This window comes from Mixophyes fleayi, chromosome 6 (assembly GCF_038048845.1).
Source record: "Mixophyes fleayi isolate aMixFle1 chromosome 6, aMixFle1.hap1, whole genome shotgun sequence".
NCBI classification, from domain to species: domain Eukaryota; kingdom Metazoa; phylum Chordata; class Amphibia; order Anura; family Limnodynastidae; genus Mixophyes; species Mixophyes fleayi.
Window position 1 is genome coordinate 173,793,004 of NC_134407.1, and position 13,932 is coordinate 173,806,935.

Below are 13,932 nucleotides of genomic sequence, written 5' to 3' on the forward strand. Positions count from 1 at the left end.
GTGTTCCTATGGCAGACTAGGAGGTAAAGGATTAAAGATACTTATAGTCTGTACAAAGGGGAAAATTGTATTACCTTATTTCACTTATAAGACATTGTATTCCAGATACTGACAGTACTGTGACCAGTAACCCAGTAAATGGGGGCACAGAACAGTAAGATGCCTACTATAGGCAAGCCTATGGATATAATGAAAAAGAGAGAAGGTAGTAAAGCTCTTTAAAGAATTCATAAAGTACTCAAGAGAGCAGGATTTCCCCCAGAAGGGACATTAGACTTACAGAAATGGTATGGGTTTTATTTGAATAATAAAGAATGGATAAAAAGGCTTGGCTATGAAGATCAGGTCAATGTGTGGATATGCTAAATGTATGTTTGATCCTGCGCAGCTGAATGAGTGAAATGTGCCCCTCCCTTATTCTGTGTAAAAGATTTCAGTGTGTTGAGATAAGAAGCACTCTGTTTTTTGTTATCTGACAATGTATGTAATGCTGATAAAATATGTCCGGAGTGCTGAGTGATAATAACATGTTGAGGCTAACTTGTATTTAGTCTAATGCTGGGACTTGTAGTTCCACAGCAGTAGGCTGGAAGGTATCAGCTGATTTTTCTTTCTCTGTATGTGAGTTTTGTCTCCGTCTTACTTCGTGTGAGGGAGATCTGTGTTTGTCTGTCTTGTCTGTTTATTTTTTTTACAAGAGACATGTTTCAAGGTTAAAGAAGTTGTACATTTTGTAAATAATATAATGCCTGCCTGCTTAATTCTAAGCTTTTAAAGAGATGCATAACAAGTGTTGAAATGTTTTGGTCCGTCATTACAGGATTCAGTGGACGGACAAGTTGGCTGGGGTCCAACAACCCGTTTCTGTATTTGAACAAAATAATTTTGTTTCTGAAATTTGAGAAAAATAGCTTTCTCTTTAATGAAGTTGAGAATTGTGGGAGTGAGCTTTACATGAAGATATATATTACAAGCTGTTTTTATCTGTGTGAAAATGTCGCTGATGAATGTTCTCAAAAATCAGGAGGGTTTGTTATGCCCATAAAGAAATGTTACGAGATAAAATGTCGTCTGTGAGCGAGAATTGTGAATATATATTTGTACTTTAAACATGGAAATCACAGAATCTGGAAATTTGTGTGAATATTTGGTTTAAAAAGAGATGATGAGAAAGGAGTGGCTTTGAACACTCGCCCAGGTCTCGTCACTTTGACATTCCCTGTTTGTGAGATTAGGGACTGCCCCTTTGAGGAAATCAGTTTTTCATTGCATGGAACGCATAGCGTCACAGTTAAGCTACAAAGAGAAACTTTTAAACAAGTGTCGTATTAGCAGCTGTTCAATGTGAATTAATAACAGTTACTGTAATTCCTAGTGAATAAATGTTAATCTCTATGCAAAAGTTTTTTTTCACAGAAGCTCTCCAGCTACAAAGCACCCTTTCAATCCAGATTGAATTTATCCAACTTCCAATGAATAGAAGTTTGCAATGTTTTGATCCACAGCTACAACAAACATAAGTAAAAACTAATCAAGAATTTAAAAACCGTAGACTCTGCTGAGTAATGATTACCTTGTTTTGGAAAGAGATATTAGAGTTTATGTGCTATTCGCATAGCAAATGCATGAACCAGATGGTTTTTCTGTATGTGCAGAAAGCAAAAGGTTTTTATTTTTATCCTCATAACAATTTTGAGTCAATCAGTGTTGTAAACGCATTCACTGCCCTTATTTACTGTGCTATAATAGTAATATACTGCAAGTCCTTCTTTGTATTGTGTGTATGGTAATGCATTGATGGGAATTCAATATTTGTACGAAAATGAAAAAGATTCAAGACTTTATGAGCTATTATCTGTGTTTTTGCATTAGCATTTCTGGGTGATAGTAAGATATTTACACTCTCTGCTGAGCAAAACCAAATGTTTAACCAATTTTAAGCTAAAGCAACTTCAGCACCAGCACTGGCTTTGCCAGATTGTGACAGAGCTACTCAAGCACACAAAGTTTAAGGCTTCACTCACAATAATGCCCAACATCGCAGACTGTTTAAGACCAGATTCCTTAATGACCTTTCTGAAACATATCATCAACAATTGTTCCTTATAAGACCAGAAGCAGCAACAATGGAAATGCAATCCATGCTCCAAGTTCTGGAAGATATAGAAGACCGGGAAAAGGAGAAGCAAAGGAAAGCCAAAGACAAATCTCAAACTCAGAAAATTACCATTCATGTGGTCCAAGAGAATCAAGACTGGAAGGTTCGTACAGACACAAGAGGTGCACCAAAGCAACAAATAAAGGAAAAAGAAAACATGACTCTGGAAGAAATGAAAAAGAAAGGCGTTTGTTTCTTTTGCAAACAGAGAGGGCACATGAAAAGAGATTGTAACCAAACTCTGAAAGATGACTTAACTAAAGGCCTAATGAATATCATATTACCCAATGGTCAAGAACGTGAGTGTCTAATTGATACTGGAGCAAGCCGCACTGTATTAAGAAAACAGGAGGTACCTCAACAACTATTAACAGAAATTAATTTACTTGCTACAGGCCTAGCAGGAAAATAAGTAAAATTAACAGAAAGTAAACCAGTCACACTTTTAGTAGGTGAAGAGACAATTGAAGTACCAATACAATTTCTCACTTCCTCATCTTGTCCCTATAATCTGTTGGGAGCAGATGTACTTTCAAAGATACAAGCCAGTATCAAATACACCCCAACTGGAGTAAAACTCACAAGTCAACTCCCATCTCCAGTCCAAGAAGAGCTTACAGCAGCAATCTACATGCTGGAGCAGATTAGCACATGTCACAAGGATAAGACTGTTAATCTACCAGATTGGCTGAATATAGTACCAGACAAGTTATCGTCCAAAGGAAAACAGGATGTGGGTACACCTAAAGTAAGTCCTGTAAAACTGACACTAAAGCCAGGAACATATCCTGTCTCAATTAAACAGTACCCTCTTGCAGCAGCTCAAACCAAAGCAATCTCAGAACAAATACAAGAATATCTACAAATAGGGGTGTTAAGAAAATGTCGCTCTCCTTATTCTACACCCCTATTCCCAGTAAAGAAACAAGATGTTGGACAAGGGGGTGCAATACTGGATGGTTTATGACCTAAGAGAGGTCAACAAAAGACTTCTGATCAACACTCCCATTGTGCCCAACCCCCACACTTTGCTTAATCAGATACCGCCAAATGCAAAATGGTTTTCAGTAATTGACTTGGCAAATGCTTTCTTCTCAGTCCCAATCACAGAAGATAGTCAATTTCTTCTAGCCTTCACCCATGATGGAAACCAATATTGTTGGACAAGACTCTCTCAAGGAGGAGCCACCAGCCTATCAGAATTTTCAGAAGCAATGGCACTAATTCTCCAAGGATGGAGGCCTATCAATCCAACTACTCAACTCATTCAATATGTAGATGATCTCATGGTGGCTACGGAAGCTGAAGAAGAATGCAAAGCAGAAACACTGTCATTACTTTGTTTTCTGGCCGAACAAGACTGCAGAATATCACAAAGCAAGTTGCAACTAGTACAGGAAAAAGTAATATTCTTAGGACATTGTATCTCTGCAGGAACCAGACATCTTACAACTGAAAGAGTTAAAGTTATACGAGACATGAAGACACCAAAAACAGTCAAAGAAATCAGAGCCTTCTTGGGACTCCTTGGATATTGCAGAGAGTGGATTCCTTCAGCTTCAATTCTTATGCAACCACTGTATGAATGCTTGAGGAAACAACAGGGAACAGAACCACTCAATATAACTGAAATAGAGAATGCAGTGCAAGCCCTGAAACACGCCATCTCTACTGCACCAGCACTTGGACTACCAGACTACCTGAAACCTTTCACATTGTTCTGCCATGAGCAGTCAGGACATGCTCTAGGAGTCCTCACACAGAAACATGGAACGAAGCAAAGGCCACTGGCCTATTATTCTGCACAACTCGATCCAGTTATAAGAGGTTCTCCATCATGTATACAAGCAGTAGCAGCAGCAATACTGAAAGAAAAGGTAGCAGATATGGTATTGGACCATGCACTTATTATTCAAGTTCCACATGCAGTCACAGAAATTCTTAATCAAGCAAAAACAAGACATTTGTCTGCAGCTAGACTAACTAAATATGAGGTAGCCTTGCTCAGCGCCTCACATGTAACAATTACCAGATGCACAATCCTTAATCCAGCAACCCTGCTCCCCATTGATGATTCAGAAGAGGGGAGTGAGGGGAGTCGCAAAGAAGATGAATCATCAGACAGGGGACATGAGGACCTGAGTGAAGTGTCTGAAGAAGAAACTGAAGAAATACACACACAAAAATTTTCACATGATTGTTTGGAACTTATGAAATTAGAGACTTCAGCTTTACATAATGTCACTGACACACCACTTTCAGATGCAACCCTAACTCTTTATGTAGATGGATCTAGATACTATGTGGATGGAGTTCCATATACAGGTTATGCCATCACAACTGAGGAAGAGGTGCTTGATTTAGGAACACTGTCTAATGGAGCATCAGCACAAGAAGCAGAATTGATAGCTCTAACTAAAGCTTGTGTATATGCAGAAGGACAAAAAGCCAATGTATATACAGATTCACATTATGCCTGGGGAGTGGCGCATGACTTCGGTCCCATTTGGAAAAGCAGAGATTTCCAAGGATCAAATGGAAAACCCATCAAACATGCAAACTTGATTAATGAACTGTTTAGAGCATTGGAACTCCCTAAACAAGTGGGAATTATAAAGGTTCAAGCTCACACTAGAGAACAAACTCCAGAAGCAAGAGGAAATAACTTTGCAGATCAAGCAGCAAAAAAGGCAGCCCTCCAACCAAAGAATACTACATTTCTTGTAGACTCAACAGAAGAGGACACAGACAAACTTCAATTCTCAGACCTACAAAGCTTTAAAGACTTTCAGAAACAAGCAACAAAGGAAGAAAAGAATAAGTGGGAAAAAGAAGGTGCACAGCTTGATGAGCAAGGAATATGGTCAAAAGAAAATAAATGGTGCCTACCAAGAGCCTTATACCCAGTAATGACTCAGATTGCACATGGACAAGTACATCATTTCAAAGAGGCAATGACTAATAGGGTATGGAAAAATTGGATTGCCCCTGGATTCAACTCTGCGGACACAAACTATGTGGCAGCTTGCTGGATATGTGGAATACACAATCCAGGGCAAAGAGTAAAGACCCCAAAGGCTTTCTATCCCTTTCAGAGACTTCAGATCGACTATATACAACTTCCTAAATGTGGTACCTACGAGTATGTGTTAGAAGGAAAAGCTACTGCCAAAAATACAGCAAAGAAATTAATCTCAGAAGTCATCTATAGATATGGGATACCTGAAGTTATTGAATCAGATAGAGGTACAACCTTTACAGAAGAGATAATGAAGCATGTAATGAAGAACTTGGGAGTATCACAAGCTTTTCACACTCCTTATAGGCCACCAGCAGGTGGGAGGGTAGAAAGGCTTAATGGTGACATTAAATTGAAACTACAGAAAATGATGCAAGAAACCAAAAAGACTTGGTTAGAATATTTACCAATAGTTCTGTTTAACATTAGAACTACACTTATGAAGAGACACAGGTTTAGCACCAAATGAGATACTGTTTGGCACAGCACACAGAACAGGCTGTTATTTTCCATAGCAACTACAGCATGTTTATGGTGATTTGTTGAATTATGTTGCTTTATTACAGAAACAACTAACTGAAATACATGGTCAAATGTTCTCCTCCATTCCAGACCCTAATTTTGATACAGGTACCCATAAACTGCTATCTGGGGACTGGGTGGTCATAAGAAAGCACATCAGGAGACGTCTTGAACCCAGATATAAGGGTCCTTATCAAGTCCTGTTGATGACTCCCATGGCAGTGAAAGTACAGGAAAAAGACACCTGGATTCACGCATCACACTGCAAAGTCTTCAAATCAGGGGAGTCTTGTTCTGATAAATAGAAATGACTGTCTTATGGTATTGATATGTCTTACCAGAATATTTCTGCCTGAAGTAGGGGTCAAGGCCTCCCTAACCCAGTATGAAACAGACAGATAAGTGACAAATTGCCTATGTCACTGTGAGAAACAGAAGGGGAAGGAGTGCTCAACAATTTGCACTCATAGGAGAATAAACTTTGAAAATGCCTTTGTGAATACATAACCTCATTGGCAAAGTTGTCAGCAATGATTCATTTTGAATATTGGGAATATTGCCATTAGTAGCAAAGGGTTTGGCAATCCAGCTCATTGTATATGTGGTAGAGAAAATTGTTATATGGCTGATTAAGAAATCACTGACACTTGATTGTTGTTCCTGCAGGAAAAATAATGAGCTTCCAGAACCAGTAATGATCACAGAAATTTCTACAAGTTTAATGTCTGAGACAAACAGTGAACATTATGAACAATGGTCAACAATCAAACCAAAAACCTGCACAGTCTGCAACAAGAGATTGACAGTGACCATCGAGAAACCAGAATGAAAATTGATGTCCTATTCATTAGTGGGACATATTTGTTAATGAATCTTATTCCATATAGAAAGCAATGAATATCTTGATTCATCCATTGATACTGATTCTTCTTGTACTAACTATAATGATTATATGGAACTGCTACTTAAAATGTAATACAAGAAAGCTTTTGAATAGATATCAGCAAAGTATTCCCCTCTATGCACCTAGATAAAACATTAATTAGGGAAAGAAAGGTTATGGTGATAAAGTACCAGAGATATGTGCTTAATGAATTCTTGTTCTAATCATATGGGGTCCTTATGATACCATATGTTTAAATGTAGGTACTAACTGTCTTCTGCTGAGTATCGCCATGACTGATAGGTAGAGGTTAATAGTTGATATTTAATCAAAGAGGGGAATGTTAGAGTGGAATTGTATGATTATTGATTTAATATCTATCATGTGCTAAGCTTTAGATGCTAATATGTTATGCTATGACTTTAAAAAATTAAGCAGATATTATTTTTAGTTTAAAAAGACAAATTATTCAAGGTTGGCCACGCAGCGCCATGTTCCCATCAACGAAAACATTCCAAGAACATGTAGTAAAGTTCTTGATAAGATAAAACCCAAGGACTCAAAGATGGGGGCAGCACAAGGATATTGGCGAAAAGCCTGGAAAGAGATAACACACAAAGAAGAAAGAGTTGTTTGATCTTTGATGTAAAACTGAAATATATATATTGTTAATTGATTTTCTCTCATTATTTTACTGTCTTATAATTGGTTGTTCAGAATCTATACCCCTAGACTTACATGTATAAAAATAAGCGCTGAAGTGGTCTCAAATTGGAACAGAATAAAGCTGCTCAGCATTATATCATACAGGTGTTGAGTATTTTCTGTTCACCAGTCGACTGAAAACAAAGAAAGATCTGACTGACATTGAAGGTGCTTGATAGAAGTATCGGTGAACCCCGATACCCCAACACCTTCAAGGAGAAGTTTTACCCCAGGAGAAAACTTCTTCCACTTCTAAGGTGTCTTCCAGTATTCCTCCTCAATATAGCTAATGTTTTCTGCGAACAGGAGGCCTCCAAGTTACCACCACACAGACCTTGGGATTGCAGCATCAAACTTTGCCAGACAAGACGTCACCCCATGTTCGAGTCTAAGCATTATCTCTACCTGAATTCCATTCTATGTTTGCGTATATTGAGGATAATTTGGCATGAGGCTTGATCAGGAAGTCTTCCTCGCTGGCTGGTGCTGGGTTCTTTTTCATTAAAAAGAAAGACACCGGTCTTCTCCCATGTATCGACTACCGAGGGCTTAGCACTATTCTGGTAAATAATCAATACCCGTTACCTTTAATCTCTGAGTTATTTGACACAATCTGAGGAGCTTCTATGTTTTCCAAGTTGGATCTCAGAGGAGCATACAATTTAATCTGAATAAAGCAAGGATGTGCGTGAACGTCGGCCTTTAATACTCATGACGGTCTTTTCAAGTATTTAGTTATGCCATTTGGGCTATACAATGCTCCCGCTGTTTTTCAAAATTTCATTAGCGAAATTTTCAGAGACATTCTTCATCAATTTGTGGTTATATATTTGGATGACATTCTCATATTCTCTCCTGATATCATTTCCCATCGAGAACATGTATCCTTCATCCTTGGCCGCCTTCGTCAACACCGACTATATTTCAAACTGGAGAAATGCGTTTTTGAGAAAGAACAGCTTCCCTTTCTGGGTTATGTGGTATAAGGCTCTGGTCTTCAAATGGACCCAGAGAAGCTCAAGGCAATATTAGATTGGCCCCACCCAACCTGTAGGGCTCAAGGCGGTTCAACGGTTTCTGGGATTTGCTAATTCTTATCGGCAGTTCTCCGTGGTTGCATCCGTTACCGCATTAACCAAAAAATCCACCAATTCCATAAACTGACCTGAAGCTTTAGAGGCCTTTATGGTACTCAAGAAAGCATTCACCTCGGCACTTATATTACGCTAACCTGATTCCACCCTTCCTTTCTTTTTCAAAGTACATGCTTCTTCCATCGTTGTTTGAGCCATACTATCTCAGAAAAAACCCTCTGGGAAACTTTGTCCATGTGGCTTTTCTCGGAAATTATCTGCCGCTGAGAGGAATTATGGCATCGGAGATAGGGAACTTCTTGAGATTAAATTAGTCCTAGAAGAGTGGAGACATCATCTAGAGGGGTCCCTATTTCCTGTAAACATTTATACGTGAACTCTCGACAGGCCAGGTGGTCCTTATTCTTTTCCCGCTTTGATATGATAATCACATTCAGGCCTGGTACCAAAAAGAAAAAAGCAGACGCGCTCTCTCTCGCTCTTTCGATTCTGCTGATTCTGAAGACCTATTATTGGTCCAGAATGCATCGTGGCTACTACTCCTATTCATCTAAAAATTCCCAGTGGGAAAACCCTGGTTCCTTCCCATGTGCATCCTAAACTCCTCAGATCAGCTCATGCTTCCCGTTTTGCCGGTCATTACGGTAACAAGAAGATCAAGGAACTAATTTCCCGAAGTTACTGGTGGCCTTCCTTACACTCTGTTCTGTGCACAGATGGAACATGACGAGACCAAGTCCTTCGACAATCTCCTTATGGATTTCTGCATCCACATCCCATTCCTGATCGTCCTTGGAGTCCTCTCTCTATGGATTTCATAACCGATGTGCCCTGTTCCAAATGGCACTCTGTGGTGTGGGTTATCACTGACCACTTTTCTGGTGCAGCTCATTTTGTTCCTTTCAAAGGTCTACCCTTGGCTTCCACCCTTGCTCAGTTATTCATAAAAGAGATCTTTCGTTTCCACGGTTGTCCAGACTTGATAGTCTCTGACCGTGGGGCTCAGCTTGTGGAAAATTTTTGGAGAGCCTTGTGTCATGTATGTGAGAGCAAGTTGAATTTCTCATCTGTTTACCATCCCCAGACCAACGTTCTGACTGAAAGAACCAATCAAGAGCTGGAGAAATTCTTCAGATGCTATGGCTCTGCCAAGCACGATAACTAGATCGATCTATTACCTTGGGCAGAATTCGCCCATATTAACCATTGTCACGGCTCAACTTCAGTCTCTTTTCTTTGCCCTTCAAGGATTCCACCCCAAGCTTCCTCAGTTCTTGAATCCACCACCCTCCGAAGTTCCTGCCGTAGATTCTCTTTTAAAGATTTTTTCTTCTCTGTGGGCCCAAATAAAGCAGAAATTGTTTCATACCTCTACTTTAAGCAAGAAGTCTTTTGATAAGAAGAGACGGCCTGCTCTCATCCTTTCTCCAGGTGATAAAGTGTGGTTATCCACTCACAACCTTCGCCTCCATGTTCCTGGACAAGGCTGGGACCAAAGTAAAGAAGAGGCCTCGCAAGTAGGAAGGTAAATTGTCTGCTGTAATTGACTCTGGGACATTTTATGAGTCTCATAACATTGCGTCGGGCTCGCTTTTCTTGGTCCTAAAATTGTTCCTTGAGAAAGACCAACTCACTACGAGGGGCAGTTAAGTCCTAGTCAGTTTGAGACTGGAATGCACAAAGTTCATCAGCCGTTCTTTACACAGACTCTGTGCATGAACCCAGAGCATCAATTCTGAGCATAGTTTCATGACCAAGGCTGTTTGGATGGTAGTCTTTACTTGTGTCATGAGTTCAGCCATGGTGGACTGTGTAGAGTCAGGATCCAAGTCACGGCCTAGGGATGTCGGGGTTGAGGTGGGCAAAGGGCCCGCTTTGCTGCTTCTGGAGTACATGCTGGGCATCTGTGATTGCGATTGCTTTTTCTGTTTTTAAGCCATGGGAGCTCCAGTGAGCAGCAGGAGCCAAGAGTGAACAAAGAAAGAGTCAATAGAAATGGAAAAAAGGAGTACTTTCAGGGGGATTAGAGCTCAACCTGCTCCTGCGAGACAATGAGGATTAAAGCATGGGAGATAGGGCTAGGGTGTGAGGGAAGTCTTCAGATCGTGGTGTCGAGGAGTCATGGTGTGAATAGTGGAGTCAGTATAAGACTGCAACATTGAGTGGTGGCCAGAAGGAGGGCCACGGAAATAAATCAGCAAAACCAGAAGTCCGTCGGCTACGGAACAGTCGTTTATTGCGGCAACATGTGATACAATCAGGTCCGAACACGGCAAGTCCAGAGGTGTTTGTTGGGCCACTCAGGAGGTGGAATGAAGCCAGTGAGAGTGCGACGGACCGGGTGAAACAGGGGGAGCTAAGCACCATTAGAGATCATCCGCGGTGGTCCAAGTGTGGTGCGACACGAGTATGAGGGGACCAGCCCCAGGGATATCGCAGGGGATAAACTGCGCTCACAGAAACAGCTCTGTACCACGCCGTTCAGGGCTTAACAGGTCTCCACGGATGTCTGGACAGGTACTCAGCCAATGAGTGAGGTGAGTTAGATGAAAAAGAACCTCAGCAGATGGGTAATGAGAGTTTCTTTGTGTGGAGCTCCCAGAGAGGGTGATTGTCCAAAAATGGCCCCCAAGCCTCATCTCCTGCAATATCTGTATTTAGTTCTCCTTATCGGCCAATCACGTGTTATAGACCGTTCGGCCCGATATCGCATTAGTGTGTACGCTCCAACGATGAACGTTTATCGTTCCCAAACACATTGTATCATTTGATTTTAGAAACAGACTAAAAATCTAATTCAATGATGGAACAATGTCATTCCAATTCTGCAGTGTGTATGCACTCACGACCAGATCTCTATCGAGTATACAGAGTCACAATATTTTCAGCCGATGTTTATGACAGACGAAGAGCACAGATCTGAAGATAAATCTTGTAAAATGTGTATAGTATGTACACATGAATCAGCATGCTGATCAGGACTTTCAGTAATTGGCAATATCATTAACGATTTTACCATCAGAAGAAATGTTCTGTAGTGTGTATCCAGCCTAAGACTGACTTCCCAGGGACTCACAGTGCTGTTCTTCAATGACCACTAGGTGGCAGCAATATCCGAGATAATATCGGTTCAATTAGTAAACAGTTTAGCTTGTGTTGAATAGTACCAAATGGCTATTAATGTTCTTATTGGACAAGCTTAGAAGCAGGGATTGATTCAGAGGAAATGTGCCTCACACTCAAGCCAGATAGGTAAGAAGGAAGGCAAAATAATAGTAAATTCCAAAGGTTAACACCGAAGCATAACCCAGAAGACATTTTGGGTCTGTACACAGATGATTAATAAACACAGGCAAAAGTTCCACGTGTATTATAGTTATGTAGTCCCAAGTATTAAGTCAGGGTCGATACACGGCTAAGCAGTAATATAGGCAAAAGTTACAAGGGTTAATACAGTTGTGTGGTCCAAGAGTCAAGCCAGGGTCAATTCACAAGTAGGCATTCAGGAGCAAATATATATAGCGAGGAAACATGGAGCCGGTAATTGGAGACACAATTTACTAGCAACTTGTTAAATGCACTGTATAATGCCTTCGGAGATCTTGTGAAGGTGAATACAAAAGTCAGCGTATGTGCAGAGCAGAGGAAGTCCAAACGGCTTTATGGCAGAAGTCAGCACTGCGATAATCTCTGGAAATGACAGCGGAGCTCTGTGGAACCGTTCAGCATGCTTGAATTGGAGAGGGGAATGCAGCTTATCGACCACACAAAAAACAAGGCTGGTTTAGGTTCTACTGAACTATCATCTTTGTTCAACTGCTGGAGCTACTGATCTCAACTGTCATTGTTGTTTCAACATCTGTTCATCTGCCCACCGAGCTCAGTTGTGATTGCTGTTAAATTCTCTGTTTGGCTGCTGGACCCTCTGCACCCAACTGTCAGCATCCTCCTGGACCTTGTTGTGTCAGAACTGCAGAAACTGCATACTCTATTAGCACCAGCCAGAAAGCAGCAAAGTATCATTCACCTCATTCATTACACAGCACAATTTGTATCAATTGTTCATTCTCACTCTCTCATTACTTAACCTACATAATTCTACATTCTATTCATCAACATCTCTCATATATCTCCATCATGTACCTACTATATTTACACTCTCTCTTTCTCCTATTCAATTACACCACACTTCTCTGCATCATCCTATTTCTCCCTGCCCTATTATTATTTCCTCTTCACTACTTCCCTCCTCGATAATCTCCACACATGAACTATTTTGTTTCCTGCACCCAGAACACTCACCAGCCTTTATAAACATATATAAACCTCACACCCATAAATCATCCTTGCATGTCTTCTTTCTCACCCTGCCCCTTCTCATGGCTGCTGGTGGCATCTCACCTAAACCTGGGCTCTGTAAAATCCACACTATTTGTTCACACTCTTCACCCCACCCCAAAATGTATCATCCACCCAGTACTTACAGTCCCACCAACCTTATCCATATATCCCCACTACCCTTTCTTCATTTTCCCTGTGCATTATGAAACGCCAGATCTGTTTCTAACAAATTTGCATCCATTCATGTTGATCTATTAATTTCTAAATCCCTCAACCTCCCTGCCATTATAAAAACCTGTTATACCTCATCTGACACTGCATCCCTTGCAGCTCTCTCCTATGAGGAACTCTCCCTCAGCCATACCCCCAAATGCGTAAACAGACAAGGTGGTGGATTAGGCATTCTACTTTCACCAAGCTGCACCTTCCAAGTCATACCATCTGAACCCTCCCTCCCTTTGTATTTCTTTTAAGTAGATACTTTTGGTCTATTTCATCCTCTCCACCTTTGTGTTGCTGTCACTTGCAACCTGGCTTACTTGTTTCCTATCCTTTGACCTGCCTACTCTCATACTAGGCAATTTCAACATTCCCTTTGATAACCTAATGTCTCTTTGGCCATTAAACTGCTTTCCCTTTCTTCTTCGTTTGGTCTCTCCCAGTAGACCTCATCTCTCACCCACTGTAATGGACACTCCCTTGACCTTGTCTGCTGCTCCATCTCTAGTTTTTCCAACTTAGACATTCTACTCTCTGACCACAGCCTCCTTTCCTTCAGCCTCAACTTACCTCATGCCTTCCCCCCTGCACCCAAAACCATACTACACAACAACACCTTAGTATACTCAACCCAACCCACTTCTCATTTTCACTAAAACAACAACTTTTTCCTATGACTGCATTGTCCTAGGCTGCCTCTTTCTACAACAAAGTACTGACTTCAACCCTAGACAATGTAGCTCCAGCTATTGTCTCCAACAATTCAAATTCCAACCATGGCACACTAAAAAGACCCTATACCTTCAAAATTGCTCCCGCACTGCAGAGCGCCACTGGAGGAACTCTGGTTCCTATCCCAATTTCCTTTACTATATATTCATCCTTTTATATTACAGCATTGCCTTTCAATTGCCAAACAAACTTCAAATCTCTAATATCTGTTATGGCCACCTGTGCGTCATAAACTTGTAGAACTAGCGGAAAAGGTCTT

The 13,932-nt window shown here is 40.7% G+C and overlaps 1 protein-coding gene across 1 annotated transcript; it reads left to right on the forward strand.

The window, feature by feature from the left end:
* Nucleotides 1-2,126: 2,126 nt before the first annotated feature.
* On the forward strand, nucleotides 2,127-7,387 carry LOC142095404 (uncharacterized). Its single transcript, XM_075178352.1, has 4 exons — nucleotides 2,127-2,261; nucleotides 2,367-2,457; nucleotides 4,211-5,404; nucleotides 5,790-7,387. Exons 1-4 carry the CDS (start codon nucleotides 2,127-2,129, stop codon nucleotides 6,002-6,004), a joined length of 1,635 nt encoding a protein of 544 aa, XP_075034453.1. The 3' UTR covers nucleotides 6,005-7,387.
* Nucleotides 7,388-13,932: the final 6,545 nt, after the last annotated feature.

Bases quoted from the DNA above. Each gene is read 5' to 3' on its own strand.
- LOC142095404 (XM_075178352.1), top strand. From the start codon at position 2,127: ATGGAAATGCAATCCATGCTCCAAGTTCTGGAAGATATAGAAGACCGG. The intron at 2,262-2,366 runs GTTCGTACAGAC...TTTTGCAAACAG, and splicing joins AAGAGAATCAAGACTGGAAG to AGAGGGCACATGAAAAGAGA. The intron at 5,405-5,789 runs GTACAACCTTTA...CCTCCATTCCAG, and splicing joins AGTTATTGAATCAGATAGAG to ACCCTAATTTTGATACAGGT.